This window comes from Styela clava, chromosome 11, assembly GCF_964204865.1.
Source record: "Styela clava chromosome 11, kaStyClav1.hap1.2, whole genome shotgun sequence".
In the NCBI taxonomy this organism is placed as follows: Eukaryota; Metazoa; Chordata; class Ascidiacea; order Stolidobranchia; family Styelidae; genus Styela; species Styela clava.
The window spans coordinates 9,807,585-9,830,723 of record NC_135260.1 but is presented as its reverse complement, the minus strand read 5'-3'; the positions used below and the strand labels follow the sequence as shown (position 1 = coordinate 9,830,723).

Below are 23,139 nucleotides of genomic sequence, written 5' to 3'. Positions count from 1 at the left end.
CGTTTTGGGTTGAAGCCCTCGTAAAACCATGATTTGTCTCGGAGGAAGGACTATGTGGTGATTTTGTTCCTTTTTATTTCCCGTCTGCCCTTTTCTCAATAAAATCGAAAAATAAAATTGTACATTTTATTTTGCAACAGTAGTAATCGCAAGCTTTAATTAATCCTTAGTAAATAACTTGGCAAATGTGAAAAACACTCGCCTATATAAATTAAAACATTGAACTAGAGAAATGCCGAAATACGATCCAGCGTGCCACAGTAGTCTATTTACGTTTACATGACAGGATAAAGCACAGCCTACATAAAATGAGATGCAGTTTTATGAGAAATAGGACAACAACGCAACACAAAAATGCCATTCGCTTATATAAAATCTAGCAGTGCTAAAATTAGCTGTGTTAGGTAATCTGTGATGGCGATCAGCTTTCAACATAAAAAGCTATGCTAGGGACAATACAACAAACAATATATAGTGGACAGTGCATAATGGCAGAGACAAACACTACAAAAATATTTGACACTATTCGTTTTTTAAAAAATAAGAATTATAAAGGCAAACATATCAACATTTAAGTGCTAGTATCTTTTTTTTAAATTTATTTAAACCATCAGTCTTGAACCAGGAATGTAACGAGATTCGCTCCATATGTTTGATTCTCCGCAGTTTGTAACACGTCTCTCACATTGGCCGCATCGACTGAAAAATAGATTGTGACAATGAAGCACAAAATTTTTTTTATAGGGTGAACCCCTCGCCGGGTCATTTGGACATATTCTATGGGTCCCGTTTTTACTGGGTCATCTTGTACAACAAATTAGTGTATCGCCTGTGCAGGATCATGTCATGGGTGATCCTGTCAGTGCCGTAAAAGAAAATTTACAATCGACTCCGGAGGTCGTAAATATTTTGACTCCAGCTCCGAACTCCAAGAAAATCAAATTCTGATAACAAAAACATTGTATGCAAGCCTACTTAAATAGAGTGTTAAGAACGCTTAGTAAATTCGACTTAAAATTTTGACTTATATTATCACCATTGTAAGTATTTCGATTTGAAATTTTGACTCCAGTGAAGATATGCCAAACTTTTGGCCCCACAGACTCAGATTAGGTTGATGGTTGAAAGAGCTTGCTTTACTCCCTAAATACTAAACTACCGTAAAAGTTTTCAGAGTTTAAGTCGTTAAAGATTTAATTATTTCCTAGAAGTACATTATATATTTTTCTAATTTCTTATGTGTCTCCTAGTTTTACCCGCTTTATTCGCTGATTTGAGGACAAATTGTAATGTCGTGTTTGATGTGACCCAGAATCAGGTGATGTTTTCACTTTCTATACTAAGCAAACGGCAAAAGCTAAAAATAAAACTCACTCATATTTCTCAGTTTGTTGAAGAAGAAGCATTCCTGGTGTTCTCATTCTCTGTTTTTCTTCATGTTCTCTGTTGTGCTTGCTACGAGTATGATCTTTCCAGTTGTCTTCCAAGGAATGACGCATCTCATATGCTCGGTTATGAGCATTTATACGATCTTCAATAAGCCTAAAAATGTATTTTCATTATTTTAAAGTCCGGAATCAATTTCTCTGCCTATTACAGCCTTGATATGGAAAGAAAAGATACACAATTTGTGACACTTTAAACACAAATTGAGGTTGTTTTTGATATCATTCACTTAGTCACATTTTTCGATTCGCCCAAAATTTACACGTAAAAATCCTGGAATAACTTTCATACTAATTAAATACAGCGTTCTGTTGCCATGACCTCGTCATGTTCACAATTAGTAGAGTCTGTATAAAGACGGAGCACAAGTCTCTTTGAAATACTTTCAAGTTCATTGAATTGCAAGAGTTTCAATAGATAGAAATAAACATTACAATTGAAACCTATCCAAGTTACACTCTGTAAAATCTGTGAGTGATCATCTCAAAATTTGAATTGCTTGCTTATTGGTCAACTTTATTTAGCGGCATTTCTCAACCCACATGCGAATTTTATCATTTTAAATCAGTGGTTTATGGCTAACATTTTTAAATATTTTAATTGACATACTCTTGTCTTGTGCGTTTCAACATTTCAATCTCTTCTTTCTGTTTGGTCAAATGATGAAGAATGGATTCCTTTTTCTTATCAGCAACCATGTTCAGTTGGTTCCTACAAAAAGTGAATAACAATCAAAAGACAGAACTACTTGATATGATTCATCGAGAAATAGTGAGCTTGTTTTATATGACGCTAAACCACTCTTGCTCTAAACAAGGCATGTGCCAGCAATCATATTCTTAAAAGGAGCGGAATCTTTCAAGTTCGTTATTGACTACCAAATTTATTACACTCTGGGTGAGGTGGTGGGACTGAGATGTGTAACTGTCGATGTCTACACAGTGAAGTCTAACGCTTTAACAGTGAAGTCTCACGTCCACTGTATAATCGGTACCATTCTATAACGCTCACAGATTTGAATATATATTGGGGGAAATATTAGCATAAAATTACTAACATTCATGCATATGGAATGTAAATTGATTAAAAATAATATTGTATACTCCGTGTTTTACATCGGGTATTTACTTTCAACTATCGGGTGCCCTATTCAATAAGAAATAATGACAATTCCCAACTTTTCGCAATTGATTTGATATATCACGGCATACTATGTCACTAAAACTTATATGGCCGTAATTTAATACACAAGACAGAATCCGAAGTTAAATGCAATAGTTTCAGATGTTATGAACAATGAGAAGAGGTTAGTTTTGCTACAACAAAAATTGAAGGCTTAATTAAAACAATCAGTATTTTTATATACTTGTAAAGGGCTCTTGCTCTTTCTCTTTGCTCTAGAAGTTTCTCATTAGTCGAATCAAATTTTCCAAAAATAGGATCTTTCGAATCTGGTTCTGCTTTTGGCATTGGTAATGGTTTGCTTCGCACCTGAACGATGATAAATTAGACATTGCACAGTTCAAAGGTGTGGCACTGTGCAAAGCGTTGGGAATAAGCTCCCCACCACAGCTCTGATTACCTTACTCAGGTTTGAATCCTGAGGAGGAATAACTATGTGCGAGAAGATTGCTGGACTTCTCGTCGCCGTAGGGTGCTTCTTATGACGTCCTCCACCATCAAGTTCATGCATGTGAAACAAATAACTGGCTAACTAATCCCATACTGGACAAGAGGCCATGGTTCGCCATATGATTAAGCAGTATTATTGGTTTTCCTCCCCCCGGGATAAATATGTGAATCGTATCAGCTTATTTATAGGTTAAATATTTCAAACACTGACGAGAATGGATTGGTATTATGCATTGAATCGGATCATAGTCTCAGTGGATACAATGTTGATGAAGTTTGATGTGTCATCATGTTGATGAACTTCAATCACGGTCGTTACTGAACTCTTTTTGTTGTTCACTAACTGTATCTTCCCAATGGCACCTTCAATGATAAGCTATTTACTCCACCTAATCCTGTGCTCACGAGAATCTCATATCTTCAGAGCCTCTCTATAGTAAAAAATAAACTAGTTTTATATTGCTCAACCTTGTCTCCTCTTTGATTTTCCTCCTTTTCTGCTTTGAATGGATTTAGAATCTGAGGTCTTGGTACACTGAGATGGCGCCTTGAACGACTTCTTCCCTGTATCTTAAAATGCTTCTTTCTCACTTTTATCTAGGATTGGTAAAGGATGTACTGACAATGACAAGAAGATAGAACAATTGGTATTTATATACATCCCCAGATACGTTTTCTTCAACACTGATTTTAACCAAAATATGTGAAACTCAACAACTCATCATTGCATATTAAGAACATCTATAAATGTCAATCATACCTGAATGGCTGGCTGGTAAAACCTATCTGACTGGTTACCAAACAAGCACCATATGGTTGAGCTATACATGAACTATAATAATCATATTCTAACTTAACTTTTCTATATATCGCAAACACCCTTTTATACCAACAACTTGGTAAGAGCTGTCGCCTAGTGCTTACAATGTTAAATTAAACCCGTGTTTCCTAACCTTACTTGATATTTTCCCCTCTGCCTATTTTAAATCTCTCTATCCCTCTCTCATTATGAATACAAACTCTGCTTCTGTTATTAATTCAGTCTTCAGTATCTTAGCTAGGTGTAATATTTCCATGAACATGTATCGAATACAAGATAATGCTTGTGTATATCTTGCCCGAAACAACAAAATTACTTCCCGGGGAAGAGTTCCTCCCTGTAGTGAAACGCTAGCTTAAACTATGTCAGTTGCCCAAGTCGAAGTATAATTCAGCCAAGTATTACCCCCATGGTGTAATAAGTTGTGTGGCTTATGGCAAATCAGAATGTAACCAATATCTTGCATCACATTTTGCTCAGATTGAAATTATTATAAATAATCAATATGAGTATTCCCTGCTTTTACATCTACATATTCATTTTCTCACCTGTGCTGAGAGAGCTCGTTGATATTGTGCGATCTGTTCAGCTTTGTTTCGCAAATATTCTTCCCTTTGTGCTGAGAGGCTGCAAAAGAGAAGCATGTTTGAATTGTGATTGCGACCAAGTCAGCAATGGCTATTAGGGCTGGGCATTTTCGAATACCTTGTGATTTCAGAATCGAATCGAATAATTTTTTTCGAATCGAATCTCGAATACTTGAAAATATATAACTGTAAGCGACTTTATTATAGTAATTGGTCCTCTCAACAAATGAATTACTGAAGACATAGAATAAATCACCCAGATAGATTACTGAGCGTTCACACAGAATAACAAACACGTTTTATCAATAACTCACTACAGAAAATAGTCATATGTTAGAATTTCGTTGAAAAAATATGACTCCAATGAGAAAAAAATTGGGGAATTCACCTCGACCATTAGCGGAAAGATAAAAACAAGATGGCGGCGATTCGAAATTTAGCTCTGAACCGATTCGAATAATTTACTATTCGATTCGATTCGAATATTCGATTCGAAATGCCCAGCCCTAATGGCTATGTCTCAGACATAATTAATGGTAAGCAATCAGCTGACTAAGTCTTAGGAATCATTATGAAATTTGAGTCAGTTCACCAGTTTTAAGTATTCAGTCTAAAGTCCTGAGGATAGTTATTCAACCAAGGCACTATAAGAAGTATCATAAAATGGGTCAAGTTGATTTCCATAGTTTCAGCAAAGTGACTCGAGTCACTTTTGAAAAAATTCAATATCCTTCAAGTTGAGTCTTTATAAAAATGTGACTTGAATCAAGATCGACTTACTCCTCAGCCAACTGAACTTGTTCCAAACGTTCAAGGAATTCTCGATCATGACGATCTTGTTTGGAGCGAGTCTTTTTCAGTTTTACCTGCAATTAAGGAATTACAATGAAATATACTACATACCAGCTATGACAATTTCATGTCACTGAATTCACTCCAAGAGATCTTTATGAATATTGACTTTTAATTTACTAATTAAACTTTTGCTAGGTCCAGGATTATGAATCAATTTAATTTGCTCAAGTTTTTACCATGAAAGACCACTTCCATTCCAAGTGGTTTCATAGATTCGAAGGTGCAAGAGGCTGTGTACGACTTACTCCACCATTAAGTCCATGCAACTGAAACAAATATGAGGTACACGACCCATATCGACGGCGATAGGTCACAACACGAGAAGACGTGGATCGTCATATGATTAAGCTATCTTTTTGTACATCCTCTCCCATGGGACACTTATGAGAAATCCTTCTTGTTACTCTCCCTTAGGCAACTCAAGAATAATAGGTCTTTTTTTGAGCTTGTGTCAGAAATTTTTTTTGAGCACTTCGATGAAGAGTTTTTTGGGTACTTCTGTAGTATGCGAACCAAGATGGCGGACATCGGATCGTAGTATGTGTAACAGGTTACCAATTTTCCCTATTTTAATTCTATTATGAGTTGCCAAGTGACTCCCGTAGTATTTGTACCTGAAATTATGGCCTAACCCTAACCTGGTACACATACTAGTTCCGGTGTCCGCCATCTTGGTTCACATTTACGGGTACCTTTTTTTGTTAGGCTCGTCAATAGACCACACATGAATTAACTTTGAATATTAAGTGAGATACCAACCTGTTCTTCCAAAGCAGTACTATATTCTTCTTGTTTATAAAAACGCAGAGGAGTGAGAGGTCGATGTTGAAATAGGTATGATTTCTAAATACAAAAAATTTATCATTTCTTTTTCATAACCCAGGATTTTATGAAGAAGTGTAAATCAACAGTCAAAGATAAAATTTACAGGGTATTCTTTCAGTACGGAAAGTAAATCAGTGAATAAGACTAGTTTAATACACAAAAAATTTCTAAACACTACAGTAATATGGATAAACTGATTTAGTCCTCATCAGTCGACCACTATGTGTGAAAATTCAAAGAACTATAAAGTTGTTTTACCACAAAGTCAGTAGAGCGTTTTGCTTTGACATCACGAAGGCATTCTGCAACACCAAGATTGAAAGCTGCTATTTTCTGATTTGAATGCCTCGCTATGTTCTGAGATGCCTGTGAAAAGGAAATATATACTTAAAAGTTGATAAAACAATCATTGAATTGTGCGCGAAAGGATTGTTGAACTTATCACCGCCATAGGGTGGTTCACATAACTCCACCATCAAGTCCATGCACCTGAAACAAATAACTGGCTAACTAATTCTATAACTGACATGGACTGGTAACCAGACAAGAGGTCGTAGTTCACCATATGATTAAGGCATCTTATCACCTTTCTTCTCTCCTGGGATAAATATGTACCATACATCCCATTATACTATATTTATGAAATCAATTTTTGTTGAAATCTGCAATTTTTATTTCTTTGCAGCAAAATTTAAAAATAATGCTTCTCAAAGGCTGCTTTGAGTGCCTTTATTCAGAACAAATCACTCAAAATTCATCTATGACAATGATTCTCAAACATTTATGAACCACAACTTTCTTCCAAAGAATCTCAACAATTGTGGCCACTTGCTTTTCTAAATACCTAGATTTACTTTTGTACGTTTCGATCATTATTTTATGCGAGTTTAATAATAAAAAAGTCGACAAACAAAAGTAAACAAATAAATGCATTGCAGTCAAGAAATTAAACAAATCGAAGTTAATTTACGATAAATTGCAAAGATCTTTGCTCGTCGCCTCGAGAAAACAGCTTTGTAGACCCCTTGCGGGGCTGAGACTTCCGTTTGAGCAGCCGTTATCTATGCAAATAGCAAATAAATACTTGATTCTTTTGAAAGAAATATTGTTTCCGAACCTGTTCTTTAAGAATTGCTTCCTGATCTTTCATTTGTTGATATTGCTGAAGCAAAGCATCCTGTTCTTTCTCTTTTCTTCTTCTTTCCTCTTCAAATGACACTGGGATGTTTCTCATGGCACGTTGCATGCACAGGTAACAGAGCTCTTGTCCAGCACTAAGAAATAAAAAGATTTTTTCCTATAGTTTTGAAAAGCCAAACAAAGTTTAAATCCAACTCGGAGTCAACCAGTGACTAGGTATTTTAGACACCATGTTTGGCGGTGTGGTGCATCACGCTAAGCGTTTGGAATACGCTCGTTATCGCACCTCTGATTAACTTGCATGGGTTCGCAGGTTCACGTGACAAATAATCATCTGAATCAAATAACTGGCTAATTTATCCTATACCCGACATGGACTGGTAACCGAACGAGACGCCGTGAATAGCCATGTGATCAAGCCGTCTCATCGGCTTACCTCTTACCTGGGATAAATATGTAAATCTTATCCTATAAATGGTGAAAATAGTTTTTGTCCGAAAACTTCAGTTATGTAAATAAAATTCACCGCCTCATAGCTGTTTTTCTCGTCACTCAATAAGTGGTCGACTCTAATTGCACTCAGAGTTCAATCTCTTTTATTATTTATTTCAATCTCTTCAATTTGTTTACCGATGATTTTGAGAAAATCACAAGCAGTTGTAAGCGGACGAGAGGCTGTGGTTTGCCATATGATTAAGCCATCGTATCAACTTTCCTCTCCCCCGGTTAAATATGTAAATTCTATTCCATCCTTACCCATGGTGATGTGCAGGAGACGAACAAATGCTTGAAGCTGGAGGCGAAATTCTAGCAGATACATTCAGTTTTGGTTCGGGAGTTTGCAGTGGTGCTGAGTTTGGACGTGGAGAATCTGTAGAATATGATACACGGCATACAGTCATCAATAATCATTCGACTTCTGATTTTATGTGTTAGATTGTTAATTCTTGTGATCTTTTCTGACAAATCTCATTACACTTTCAACAAATACAACAGTTCCTATAACATCATGTTATTTTTTCAAGTAATAAGTATTATGGGATATTAAATTCTGTGATTTATGATAAATTATAACTTCATTGGGACCCCCAAATCATTCACAACTGATATTTTTTGAGTTTGAGGAGGTTTTTGTGACCTCATTTTGAGTGATTTTCTTGAGAAAAAATATGTTTTTCAGAATGAATCGTTTAAAATATGTTTCATCTATTATATTAATGGGTCACCATTTAAAAAAACTTCTAAAATCCTGTTTGGATTTGGATTTTCTCATTTACTTTTTTGAGTTGGACAAAGTTCTCCTGATCTATTTTTAGTCAATTTTATTGAGAAAAAATATGTTTTTTCTAAGGTGAATATTTTGAAATATGAAATTTGAAAAGGTACTTTTTTAAGTCACATACGATTTGGGCACTTCAAAAAAAGAGATACTGTAGACACAATGGATCATGTTCTACTAGGAACGAAACCTTATGAAAGCCTTATACCCTTCTACAAATAATTTTAGATAATATTCTCTTAAGCTTACAACAATGTTACATATGGTAGTTGTAGAAATATAAAATAAATTTGCAAAGATGTATATTTTTTATATTTCCAACCGGTACTAACAAACAATGGTATGACGCAAGCAGTAAATGAAACTCGTAAAATAAAATTTTATGTGTTTGGTCGTAAGAATGTTCATGGCGCGAAAAAGAAGTTAAAATGACCGACAGGTGGACATCATTAAATATTTATTGACATTCTTTTTGACTGAGACCCACCCTGTAATTTGTTTCAGTTGTGTATGTGGATGATCTTGTATATAATGAATTTATTGTTGTTGCTATGACAATATTCATGCTAAATATTCTGACAGAAATAAAATATCAAAATAAAGAACCTGATATTCTATACTATGATTGAATAACCTATTGCTATCTTGAATAGTTTAAACCTATTTAATATCAAAAATGTTAAAAATCATCATGATTTAGTAATTTAAGCAACACAGTTGATGTTAATTGCAATTTGCATTATTACTTATCGATCTTAAGATCGGTAAGTATATTGATAGGTATTTGTCTGTATGTCTGTGTGTGTGTCTGTTAGATGAACGCGATATCTCACGAACGCGTGGTTGAATCTGCTCCAAATTTTGCATGTGCATGCATCTTACCTCGGACCAGAAGCCTATAGATTTTGGGTTAATTATGTCGTATAATTAGCAAGTTATTAACTAATTACCGATCTAAGATCGATAAGTCTTCGGTTTCCGACCGATATTCTCGTTTAAAATCTTGCCAAACTATATTCAAATTGTAACCTAATTTCTGTATAGTTTATACCTCCAGCTTCACCACCCAATTGTCTGTTTTCATACTTTGGCCTACTAGGTGTTAGTGGTGGTCCCGGAACATCTGTATTCTGTAAATTTGTTTCAGGCTTCATTCTAGTAGGTGTATGAGGAGGACTTGGTAGCCTAAAATAATAAAATGAATAGTTATTCTCTGAACAAGGCTCGCACAAGCAACCACTTCTAGGTGAAGAGCTACTATAGTTAGGAAGTTTAGGAATCTCTACGATTCAGCATTGCCTACCCTATTTATTACACCCTGGATCATGTGGTGGACATGGGGTTTGAACCCAAGATTTCATACCACAATGCTACCATAGTCAGGTCTAATGCTTCAATACTATCTTATATAATATAATATATATAAATAATATATCCATATTCAAACAAAAAAAAATTGAATATTTAATTTTGAAAACGCTTTTCACAGAGGATTCAGTATGCATCCAATGTAGAAAGACAGGACCTCCAGAATGATGTGCACCAAGATGGCGCACAACCTGAACATAGTAGTTGTACCAGGTTAGGGTTCAGGTTGTTTGCCATCTTGGTGCACATACTTCGAGAGCGCCGAAAGACAATAAATAAATAGATACTAAGATACTAATTAAATGATTAAAAATAAGAATTTTGAGTATTTTTTTCCATTAGTTCCTCTGCATACAGAAAATTATTATAATTCAAAGTAACTGAAAATGAATTTTTTAACGGATAAATAGCAAGCATAAAAATTCAAAAGTATGTGATATTTTTCATTTACATTTTATCTAATTTTCATTCTTTAACATTGTTTTAAGAGAGATTTTACCTTCAAGCATTTAGAGAAATTTTAATTTGTTGACAAAAAGCTAACTGTTATTAGTATACAATATATTTATCGCACCTGCTCTGCTGAGAGTATTATCAAAATTGTTTGTACAGTGTTATTATGAATGATAATGGTTAATAAAACATCTTCTTTATTCTATAAACTTTAAGAGTTTATTTGTATAAACAAATTGGTTTCTTATTTCAATGCAGCTTTACCGTCTTAGTTTTTCCAGAGAAGGAAAAAGACCAAATGGCTGTCTTTGAACTTGTTTTCTAGCATTTTTACTGTGTAGCTTACTTCGGCCATGAAAAGTAGCACTTCGATGAACCGCTGGCAATGATATCTCTAACTGATAGGTGGACGTCATTTTATAACCTCAATAAAAACCCACACACAACCTATCATCAAATTCTTTCTGGTCAACTAGAAGCGTGATAATCTTTGCGTAAGATTTTATCCTCTTGGTGCCCTTTTTTCTTGTATTTCCATGACAACAGCCCATCCCTTTTGTCATAGTCATAAATTAACCCATTCATTGTCTGTAACTTCATTACAGAGAAAGTCTTGATATAATGGCGACAAAAAAAGCAGTTTCTTTCCATCTATGGACCATATATTAATCAAACTGGTAAGCAGATTTTATCTATGTTTCTTATATGATATTATACATCATTCTAAATACCTTGGGTGAAAGGGACATAGGAAATAGATAGCTATTAACCGCTCAGTTTTTATGATCAATAAACCTGCCAATTTTCATTTGATCAAACAACCGTTTTGATGGAATGTTTGATCATTTCTGTAGGGGACAATAACAACCATGTAATTTTATTTACACAGACACCATTCACCAAATCCACATATTTGCTTGACAAAATTTGTACAAATCAGGAACATAATTTAATTATGTTACGCGGTTTCAAATAGGTTTTATTAACAAACAAAGCTGAACTTAAACCAACAGCCAAGTTGATCTGAAGAACCTGACCTTTATTGAAATTTCCAGACTCAAATAAAGACATTTGTTTTTTCACAATAGAAAAGTGGGGTGTAATTATAGACTAATATTTATTTCATAATGAGTTTGGTAAGGAGAAGGTATGTCCAAAACTAAATAATTCTCCATAATATCAATATATATAATGAATAAATATTACGAATGAAAAACACAATTATTTGTGATTCTATAAATTTCTTACTTTTCATTAAAGGGCAGGGTCATTACAAGTTTAAAACTGTTGTTATGTGGTCAGTTCTCAATATATCTCAATATAACTCTTTTTTTTTTATTTCAATCAGTGTTTATTTAAGTTTATTCTTCATTTTCTACACCATTTTATGACCATCATTTGTTGCAGAATCATATCAAAATTCTTTTCCTTTTGTTATTTTTTGGCGCTCCAGAACTATGTGTACCTTTATGGAGGTAACTAATTTTGTGTAAAGGGATGGAAGCCTATGGGCAAGGGGTATATTCAATTGGCTAACACAGATAGTCCCCGAACTTGTAATAGAACTAAAATAAGGAAAATTGGAATAGAATTATGGCCTAACCCTAACCTGGTACACACACTATGGGAGTACCAAATCCCTACACTTACTTTTTCACAGCAGATCCACGAACACCGTCTCGAGCTGGCATGGCTTCATGTAATTCATCTGCAGTTAAGCTGACTCCGACAACAGGGTGTGGTCGCATTACTTCACGATTGCTTGTTCTTGTAGGTGGAAGTGGAATTTTCTCTGCAAACATGAATTACTTTGAGCTATTTTCTTCTAAATACTGTTTGTATAATCTGGTAGTTTACATTGATTTCCGACATCAAGATTTTAAAACAGACATAGATCAATTATCTCAAAATCAGCCATAGTATTACAAAAATGGACAACACATGAAATTTCTTAATAAAAATAAAACATGATATTTGCCATGTAGATAATATCAATTGCCATTTATTTGATGTATTAAGTAATGAACTTAAAATTCAGAAAGAGACAAGCATCTGCTATACTCTATCGCAGAATGTTTAATATCACTCTTAATCAGTTGTTTTTCACCATCCATGCATGTGCAACCCAAGAAGTAGCTTACTATTCCCATAATCGATCAAATAACATACATGGTTTTCATAAATCCACATTTCCTGACCAGGGAGTAATTCTCCCCCAGCAAAAAATTACTGATGTTCTTTAGTTTTTTATTTTTACTATAATATTGATTTACTCCCGATTGCAAACTATTTAAATGGGTACAAAGTGGGAGTGCGATATGCTAGCTAAAGACCTACTAAAGATTGAACAAATGAAGTATTTTTTATGCATAGCGAGGAAGGAATAAAAAGTTCCAATTCAGTCCTCATTTATTCTCCCCATATGTGCTATTTAGTGCAAATAAGGCATAATTTAATCCTATCATAAAGTTATAGAATAGGTTTCTATAAGATTGGCAGTGGCAAAAGATACTCGAGTAGAAAAACAATCTGCTTAAAATAATATCTCAAGTCACTGTAACGCCTCAGCATTGTTGTATCAACAATCTATCAAAATCTATCTAAGGATAAGACAACAATCTGTATGAAGTATGAAAATATGTTATTCTTGGAGTAAGATGAAGGAGAAAAAGTAAGCAAAGGGGTCAAAGGTTTTGTAGCCAATTTTAGAGAGATACCAATAATAGTTATAAGTGGTCCATTCATAAGTGAGTCATATAGCGCAGTGTGAATCTTGAGTGTTTCTAATAAGCAAATATTGGATTGAAATTGTTTCTTTTATTGCTGCCCAGAATCCAAAATAGAAAAAAAATTCACAAGATGAAAGTGTTTTTTCATTGGGTGGTAAGGTTGTAAATTTAAAATGATCATCATTAATCTAGTAAAAAATGTCATGAAACCAGAATACAAATGATGGTATATAAGATTCAAAGTTTTAAACAGTACAAAGCCACAGAGTACTCTTACTGATGTTTAAGAGTAAATAAATACAGCAATGTTTATTAGCAACAAGTCATCAGGGTGATAACGTCCGTCCGCTCATTGAAACGAGCAAATAAGAAAAGTTTTATTCTGACCATGAAATTGAAAAATCTACATGATTAAATTTTCACTGTTTAAATACAAATGGCACTATCAAATTGTGGTATGACCTTAACATATTTATTCCATTGTGGCAATAGTTTGCGATCATAATAGTTCATGGTTTGCTATATAATTCGGTAGTTTCATTGTGTGTTTTCTCAGAATACAGAAATCATTTGTAAGGGTATCGCTTTCAAATGAAAGGTAAACAAGTGTATAGCGAGTTTTCATGTAAAAACCGAGATAAATTGCACTTTTCGTTGTATTTTGGAGCGTTGAAAGGATTTATGTCATATTTTATAAACATAAATTTACTATAAAAGATGACTACAATTTTAGGGTTTCAAGACAAAAAGACAATCCTAGATTTTTTATTCAAAAAAGTTCGAAAAATTCTATTTATCACAATACTACAATAAAAAGTTAGTTGAGTTTAATAATAAAAGAATACCATATTTCTCCGCATATAGTATGCACTTTCAAGGCTGAAACTCAAGTTCAGAATAAGGTATTGCATATTATGCATTGACATAGAAAATATCAAAAAAATAGTAATCCTTATGCGTATTATACAAGAAGATTGAAAAAACTTTGCCCCATATGTGCTAAAATGCACACACATACTATCTATGGGTGCGTATTATATACGAAGAAATACAGTATAATGTTTTCCTCACTTTCTCAATACAATTTTTTTTCAAGTTTTGTCTTTTGGATTAAAGCCCTCAAATTCAAGCAAACTTTAAAGGAAAATTTCCCAAATCTACAACAAGAACATTATCCCAAAATTCAATTAATTATATTGTTTATTAAAGCTAGCTTACGATCACTTATGTATGCACAACAATAAATATTACTACCTTCTGGAAGCATTTCTTCATCTACACCATGTTCGGTAATTGGTGGCAATAAATCTCTTTTTCCATTCAATCTATGAATAAACATTGGGTTACTTTATACAATTCGCACATTGTTTTCATATTGATAATATATATTACAAATATTTACAAGTTATAAACGAAATAATACCAAGAAATTGAGCACCATTAAATGGATGTTTGATATTTACTTTTACCCATATTATATTTGTATAAAATGATATATGACTTCTGGTTGGCTTTAGTTAATTAATGGCTTTATGTAAGCAGTTTTGAAATTGGAAAACAAATAGGGTAGCTATTTTGGCTTTTGTCCATGTCGATCTTACTTTATAGATTGAAGGGTGTGCAACATTTTTTGTCGGCAGGCCATATAACCAACTTCAGTCGTCTTGCTGGGCCACACAAAAATTTTAATTTTTCCATGTACACAACAAATTCAAAATTCGTCGCGGGAAAGGCAAGATAAATGAATGCGGCTGTCGCTTAGCCTTACAGTAAGTAATAAAGGCACCAGAAAAACGAACGACAAAAGATTCAACGCAGCGACAAGAGCAAAAAAACACAGTGTATTGCACACCCCTCATCTAGAAGATTGATAATTTTAATCCCGAGTGAAATGATTGCTCGGTTTGTTCCTACAGATATAATTGCTCTGAATCAAATATTTAATTTTTATATGGATTTTCACAACTTGAATAATATCCTAGCAATAAAAGATTCATAACTTATGAGATTCAATGTCTAATGAAATCTTGAGAAACCTAATCAACTACTGCATTTTAGTTGAAGTTTCAAAGAAAATACTATTTACAATACATTGATTATATTGAATACAATTGTAAATGAAAATTGAAATATCAGGTGACCATACATATTTTCACAACATTACTTATAAAATATAGTATGATACTAATACAATTCATTTAGTACATACTTAGGTAACATCAGAGTGTTGGTTGAAGGCCTGTCCCGACCTCCAAGAGAGGTTTGTGTTGACATAACAGAATCCGCTGTTCCTGGCCTCTGTGATAAAGATTTATTTCAATATTTCTTTATATGTTTTACATAAATCAAAATATCTATACATCATAGTAAAAACATGGCAAACCACCTGTAACTATGAACACAGTTACATATTGTACACACAAAAAATCTATTGTCTTTGTTATGCTGAAACATGCTTTGTCGACACACTGAATACAATAGAAATCAGATAGGGTAATAGGCGGAGTCAAATTTGCCAGCTTTTGTAGATAAGATCACGAACTGGCAGATGCAAACCGAAGTGATTCCCAAAAATAAATAAAGAACAATAGAGGATGAATTGAATAGACATGTTTTTATTAAATATAGGGATATATATAAGGCTCTGTTTTCTATCTTTCAGGAAAGATGCAGATCCTCCCGAATATGGAAGATCTTGCGTCTAAGTGACAGTCCAGAACTTGGTTTAAAGCAGTGGTCGGCAAACTGCGGCTGTAAACAATTCTTTTATGGCCCTCGTACTACCTCACTTTTAAACAAAAATTCTTGTACTGCCTTTGTTTTGTAGTAACTAGCGTAGACAAAAGCAAATTGTATATCGTTTACTTGCTAAACATGCCTACCATTAGTTGTAATTAACAAAAAAAATCGTTGCAAGCGCGTCATAATCTGGAGTTTAATGTGGAGATTGCTTATAGGCACACTTTTGTCAATGTGCATATTTGGCCTAGTAGTACATAAAATTTGCCGACCATTGGTTTAAAGTGTTTGTGTGAAAATGAAGGTGGGTGCAGTCTTCCAGTTGTTAAATAGTTAGACTTAACAATGATGGTACAGTAGATTAAATTTCGGATTCAAATCCCATTCTCACCATCTCACGCAGGGTGTAATAAATTTGGTATAAAATGCCAAACTGATAAAATCCCGGTCCTTCCAAAATATAGTAGCTACTTGCCCAGCAGTGGATGCTTATACAGAGAAGCACTATTATAAACAATAAAGCCTGCTTTCATGTCCTCTTAAATAACCTGTTTCTAGATATCTGCAACAATAATAATATGATGATGTCTGTATATTGCAATAATAATGATGATCTCTGTATATTGCAACCTGACTTCTACTTTTTTGTTGAGCCTGGCAAACACAAATTGCTTCACTTTCAATACCGGTAATTAACAAACCAACCTTCATGCATTTTTTGACTATCTCTGCTACACTTGAAGAACACGTTCCATTGAATAATTCCTGACAAATAAACAAGAAGACAAGATACATAATGAATATGATATCTCTTTCGACTCTACCTAGAATAGTTATAGTCAAGTTTTTTCACCAGCAAAATAATAATAAGCCTTTCTCTTTTTTAACTCTATAACCTCCATTGCACTAAGATTCCTTAACAGCTATTAGGTTTGCAACCACTCAATACCAACTTCATCTCAACTGAATATAATCTAAAACTGACAACTGGGTCTTTCATTAAAATACTTTGTGCTTAAGCTAGAGTCCCGGTGTCAAGGCAACACATGAAAAAATCACTCAGATATTAAGCGAACTCACTCTCAGTGTAGAGCAACGGGTGACAAGTAAAATGGAATCTATCTACTTAAAATGGTCAGGAAACATCTCAGTGATAAAGAATTCCATATAAGGTGACTGAAGTTTTCAGGATGAAAATATGAAAAAAATTGACTTGGAAAAAAGCGATTGTAAACAAAACCATACCAATGATGAAGTAAGCTATAAATTTTACAAAAGTGCCAGGGGTCTTCTGCAATCCCTCGTCTACTACAACAAGCCGATATTCGTTTCAGTAATTTATGAAATGTATTCTCTATTTTATTGTGCATTGTTTTTTGCATGACGAAAATGAATTATCCGAATCTATCTTAAGTGCCATGTAATATACTGGTATAATACACATACGACAATATATTAATTTACTTTTTTATTTCATCTAATACAAACTCACATTAGCGAGTACTCGTACGAGATTTCCAGATCCATCCATGCTGTTTAAAAAATCTTTGAAAAACTTCATTTTCACTTTTGAATCTCGGATGTTCAAGACTCCTATGCCACGAAACAGAAATTCAACATTCCGTTGACTTGCAACAGCACGAGAAAGAGCCTGATTACAAATGAAATAAAAATGGCTTGAAGAATAAGTTTTTGATATAGTGAACAAAAATTGTAAAAAGTGGCAGTATATGATAAAAAAGACTTTCCCACTATGTTTTTTTTTGCTCTTTCCCCTTATTCAAAGTACTATTGGTTGGGTATTGAATGAATCAGAAGAAACCCCTATTATTACCCCAGTAATTAAAACACCCGCAACCTAAGCTCCAGCTATCTCTTTTGGTAACCGTATGTCTCTTCGGGTCTTTGCAAAACTCTCAATAAACTAGTAATTGCAAGCGGCTGATCCTTTTGTAGGATGGGTTTATTTTTATAATTATCCTAGTGGGGGAGGGAAAGCCACTTAGATAGCCTAATCATATGGTGAACCACAACCTCTTGTCTGGTTACTGAATATTGTTAGATTTGCTTCAGATGCGTTGATTTCAAATAGGTTGATGCAGTATACGGTCACCAGTTATTTGAACCACCAAATGACAACAAGGGGTCCAGCATTTATCTCACACATAGAATTCTCTCACAGGACTTGAACCTTCGCAGGGTAATCAGAGGTGCAACGGCAAGCATGTTTCTAGCGCATAGCATGATGTGCCAATCATCAAGCACAAAAATCATTTAATAATAATAATATGATGGCCCTATGAATGATCCATTATAATAATAATAATTGTCAGTGAAACTGTGTCAGATTATTGTTTATTTAACAGCACCTGCAAAACTTCGCGAACACATGATTCAACTGTATCTCTGTCAAATGGTGTTTCCATCGCAAGAACAGTAAAATTCAGCTGAACAACAGGGATTTCACCTAAAAGATACAATTGAAATATGGTGAAAAATCTGCTTTTTCCCAGTGGCATCGATTTTTCTAACAACTTCTAGATGTTTGAAGAGAACTTACATCAGATATATGATAATGGTTTTGTAACACTGCACTTGATAACATAACCAATGTTATCTTGGTCTTAATGATTTCATGAAGCGTTAAGGCCATACTAACTGGACAAAATTTAAATTCCAAAAATAGTGTTCTTTGTCTGTCTCGTAGTAATAAAAATTCAATATAACAGAGTTTAAAATCAAAGTGGGCACGAGTCGGCCGAGTAGTTAAATCATTAGTCTTAACCGTGATGGCATCGCAGGTTAAAATCTTCGGTTCATGTGTCATATCTCATGTTCACCACCTTACCACGGGTGTAAAATATTTGGGTATGGAATGGTGAACCGGAAAAATTCGGCGCTCCCGTAGTATGTGAACCAAGATGGCAGACACCGTAATATAGTATGTGTACCGGGTTAGGGATAGGCCAATATGTTATTCCAATTTTCCTTATTTTAGTTCTATTACAAGTTCGGAGACTGGCCAAGTGACTCTCATAGTATTCAAACCTGAAATTATGGCATAACCCTAACCTGGTACACGTACTACATTCCGTTGTCCGCTATCTTGGTTCACATACTACGGGAGTACCAAAAATTCTGATTCTTCCAAACTACAGTAGCTCTGCTTGGTTTGCGAAAAGCACATGAATATGTCAATTAAAAATATTCTCAAATAAATCAATTAAATTAAATATACATATATATATTTGTTTTAAATATGACAAGTTTAATAAATTCTCCTTCTTTAAAAATTATTAATTAAAATTGTAGAATATAAAAAATATTTAGAGTATAATTTATGACCTGTGGTGTGATATTTAGTGTATTGTAGAGCATGTGTCTGGGCAAATTTTTCAGAGAGAACAAAGACAGGTCGTTGCAGAAGGATGAATTTATTGTTTCCAATGTCCATCTTCTTATGAACAAATGTGAATGTTCCCAAATTGGCAATGTGAACACCTTTTTGACCTTGCATCTGTATTTCAATAAATTCAGATACACTGTCCCATACACTGATGATATCTAAAAATGAAAATTAAATTACTAATTACTATACAGTTTTTTTCAGTGATAGTGGTTAAACTGAACAAGTTCAAGCTCTTGACACCCCGGGGATTTCTCATGGCTTTAGTTTTGGGTAATGTAACTGGAGTTTCTTTGCATTGACAAACCTGATGGGCACAATAACCTAGCACTTACAGCAGTAGACTTAACTAAGTTCGCATCTTGGGTTCAATTCCCATGCCCCCCCCCCCCGTACTCCAAGGCATAATAAAAAGGTGGGCAATGCTTAAACAGAAAGATATTGGTCCTTTCAAGAAATAAGCAGCTTCTCACATATCAGGACCTGCTAGTACAGAGCCTTCTTATAAGCGAAATTCATTCACTTCCATAAACACATTTCAAATTCAATTTTATAATAAAAAAAGTCGGTATAATAACTTAATCATATGATAAAATTAAATCTGGAACAAAATAAGATAAAGCCCAGGCACATAGGTGTAGCTGAAGCTCAGGTAGTGAATGAAACAAATTCTCTTACTGTTTAAAGAATCATTGATAAAAAAGATAAACATGCCTTGATTATTTTGCTCAATAAAAGTTAATTTTGTTAAAAAAATGAAATCAAAAAATTAGTCATATTTTAACTCCAGTGGTTGAAGTTTTCATCTGCTGCCCTTCAGAAATTCTTTTTGTGATCAGGTATGATAAATAGATAAAAATGAAAAAATAAAAGGAGATCAAGTTTTGTCATAATATAACAGAAACTGAAAAACACTATCACATTCAGAGAATTTTTAAGAATATTTTATTGGCTTCCAGCTCCATTGAGGTAAACTAAGTCAGTACTGCATGCAGTAAGAAAGGAAACTCATTCCATCATATGTAAATCAAATTTACACTTACCATCTTCTGATAATTTTGGTATCGTAGAAAATCGATTCCGTTTGGCTTCAGAAACCAGATTTTGTATAGCTTCTGGCATTTTTATGTTTGGATATCGACCCTTTAATCGGTTTAATTGATGAGGTAAACAATTCCTTTCTTCAGCTTAGTATTTTAATGTCACGTTTCTAAATCAACAATTGCATGCTACTGCTTCAGACCATGCACTAGTTTTCAGAAGACAAATAAAAAGAAATAATATACAAACAGCACGGAAATGCAAAACAAAGCGCAAATCCGGGAACGCTTCTTTCGCGTAGCTGTTGCTATGCGTTGCTAAGTAGTGTAATTTAATTAATGAAGCGTGTCACGTATTGTGTGTCATAATTGGCTATCGAACATATGGTAAACTGTAATTTTTGTTAGTCAAAAAAAAAATGCAAGTAAAAAAGCATGCCACCATGATATTAACAGAAACTTTTTATATTGTTGATATACTTATACATATTCAAAGTTATTTTATTATATTACAGAGCAAGTTATGAGCATCACGGATGAATGCTTTTTGAGGTAAATAAAAGAAACACGTGTTGTTATACTCAATGGTGTAGAATTTCGAAATTCTTGAGTTATTACTGACTCACTTGCATATTCACTTTGAGTCTGCCTCAAGCGAAATTTCGAAAGTCGGCGAAAAGAGGTTGTCCGAACTAAACGGTTTGACAGTCTGAAGGTGAGAAATAATTTATACCATGTAAATTTACTGTAATGATTAATGAATTAAGTCATGCAATCATATCTCTGTATCTGCTGAATACTATCATTATTACAGTATTATCTCTGTATCTTGAATTGATTGATTTAATCCAACTATGCCTGTATTTAAGCTGGTATTTTTTAGTACCGGTATACACTAAAACAGGTATAGTTTTAATCATCATTTCTTATTTCCTCATAATATCATATTGAAATTCGCATCTCATGGTAAACAGAAAGTTACAAGAAGCTATTGAAAAATGAAAGGGCCATGTTCACAACAGGACAAAAGTACTTCTAGTTGGTGTGGCAAAATCATTTTTGCATATGTTGTTCCTAACTCCCACCTGACTACATCGTTCAAAAATTATGTCACTTCGACATCACAGTAATGTAATAAGGCCCTCCAAACTATACTACTGTACTAACTGTCATCCAAGACGCGCAGACAATCACCCGAAATCAAGCAAGCTATAGTTTTCTTGTCGTAATGATCACGATATGAGAGAAATCGTGTTGGCAAAGATGCCATTTCAGGCGAGGTAGATTGTGAGGTAGTAATGACGTAATACTAGAATGACCGAGCCAGGTGGCCAGGAGCCAACTTACATTGTTTAGTGAACATGCGCCAAATGAAATGTATTGAATAATGGTATCATTCTTACTTTCCTTGAAGTTTGAAATTGGGATTGTTTATTGGGTCAGAGTTAACGTTTAACCCTTTGTACCTGGACATAGTTTATTTTAAGGATTTCTTGTTACAGAACTCAAATCCATGCTAAAGTGCATCAGTCCATAATGTTCTACTTTTCATTTTTAGCATATTATTAAAAATATATATATTGCATCAGATGTTCTCTATATTCATGCTGAAAGCTTATTAATGCCAAATTTTCATATAAGTTTATCAATTATTTATTGCTATTTACTAGATAATATCAAATTATTACGAATTAGACAAAGGTTCTTATCCAGCATATTGCACTGAAAATTATGAAATTAATATTTTTTTACTAGTTTATAATAGGGAGCTAATATGCATGCTCCATTCGTTTCATTTTATACTTGCGCTTCTTCATTGTTCACAATGCTTCTTTTTTAAAAGCTGCCCTATCATGTTGAACAATGTGAACACCTTGCGTGTGTAAACTATAATAATATATGGAACATTTCAATACTTCTATCAAACATAATTTATCTAGATCTTTCATTTTAAACTATCATTCACCTACTGCTATAAGTCTCTTTCGACATGTCCTTTTGGTTTGGGCACAATTTGTCTAAACCATTATTGCCTACGTTTTTGGGCTACATTGCCATTTGAAATTCACTGTAAATATATAAATTCATAGCTGCTCTTTGCATTTAAAAAAATGTAATACAAGAGTTTATAATTCATTTGGAGCGCTCTCATCCAGTCAATATAAAAAAGCTGGTCAAAAATCATGGCGTCTAGTGTTGAATGATTTGGAATCTGCAACATAAAATGACGGATTAGAGAAAATAAAGTTATGCCTGTTTGATCCACAAATTTTGTATTTTGAAATCTTCGTAACACACCTAATTATCCTAATATACATTCATATTTGTGTCGGCCATGCTAACTTTCCAAAATATTGTTTACAGAAGTTATATAGATGGCTGACGATTTACAAGATGAATGGTGGAATTCGGATGAGGACGATAAAAGGTCCGATGGGTCAGAAGAAGAGGGTATTTCAAACAGTAAGTCCTATTTGTGTATCTTGAATACTGATATTCATTTGGATGTTATGTTGTTGTAACTTATAGCAAGTAGAAGATTGTGCGTCAGTGAATACAAATTTAGTGTGTTGAAGAAAGCTAGTGGGATAAGTGACTTTGGAAATAGAAAACGAATAAGTATAGAGAAGCGGTGTCAGAAAGTTTTAAACATCACAATCCTTGCAAGATATAAATGAAACAGATTATGCTAAAGAGAGTGGTAAGCAAGTTTCGGGTATGCATAATATTTTAGGACCCTTATTGAAGCTTTTATACCGACAGATTGCTCAAATTAGCTGTGCAGCATGTAATATTAGTCACACATATTTTTTCTTCACT

At 33.9% G+C, this 23,139-nt stretch overlaps 2 protein-coding genes across 6 annotated transcripts in view; one reads left to right on the top strand and one right to left on the bottom strand.

Annotated features, from left to right (window-relative positions):
• Positions 1–112: 112 nt before the first annotated feature.
• On the bottom strand, positions 113–20,629 carry LOC120347143 (coiled-coil domain-containing protein 81-like). 3 transcript variants are annotated; one of them, XM_039417009.2, is made up of 20 exons: positions 20,323–20,629; positions 19,219–19,437; positions 18,243–18,340; positions 17,366–17,524; positions 16,579–16,638; positions 15,344–15,432; positions 14,389–14,459; positions 12,056–12,197; positions 9,636–9,769; positions 8,062–8,176; positions 7,283–7,439; positions 6,424–6,531; positions 6,100–6,183; positions 5,266–5,351; positions 4,447–4,525; positions 3,547–3,675; positions 2,813–2,937; positions 2,056–2,157; positions 1,375–1,542; positions 113–699 (listed from the first exon to the last, which is right to left on the bottom strand). In XM_039417009.2, exons 1-20 carry the CDS (start codon positions 20,399–20,401, stop codon positions 603–605), a joined length of 2,301 nt encoding a protein of 766 aa, XP_039272943.2. In that variant the 5' UTR covers positions 20,402–20,629; the 3' UTR covers positions 113–602. The 3 variants fall into 3 exon arrangements, with proteins under 3 accessions (XP_039272943.2, XP_039272945.2, XP_039272944.2); XM_039417011.2 differs by lacking the exon at positions 3,547–3,675; XM_039417010.2 differs by lacking the exon at positions 16,579–16,638.
• Positions 20,630–20,875: 246 nt separating this feature from the next.
• LOC144429987 (uncharacterized protein C3orf26 homolog) overlaps positions 20,876–23,139 on the top strand; it is a 50,054-nt gene continuing 47,790 nt past the window's right edge. For all 3 annotated transcript variants that reach the window (XM_078118241.1, XM_078118243.1, XM_078118242.1), the window contains exons 1-2: positions 20,876–21,034; positions 22,684–22,782. In XM_078118241.1, the coding sequence (XP_077974367.1) occupies positions 22,695–22,782 (88 nt within the window). In that variant the 5' untranslated portion in view covers positions 20,876–21,034; positions 22,684–22,694. The remainder of the gene's footprint in view (positions 21,035–22,683; positions 22,783–23,139) is intronic.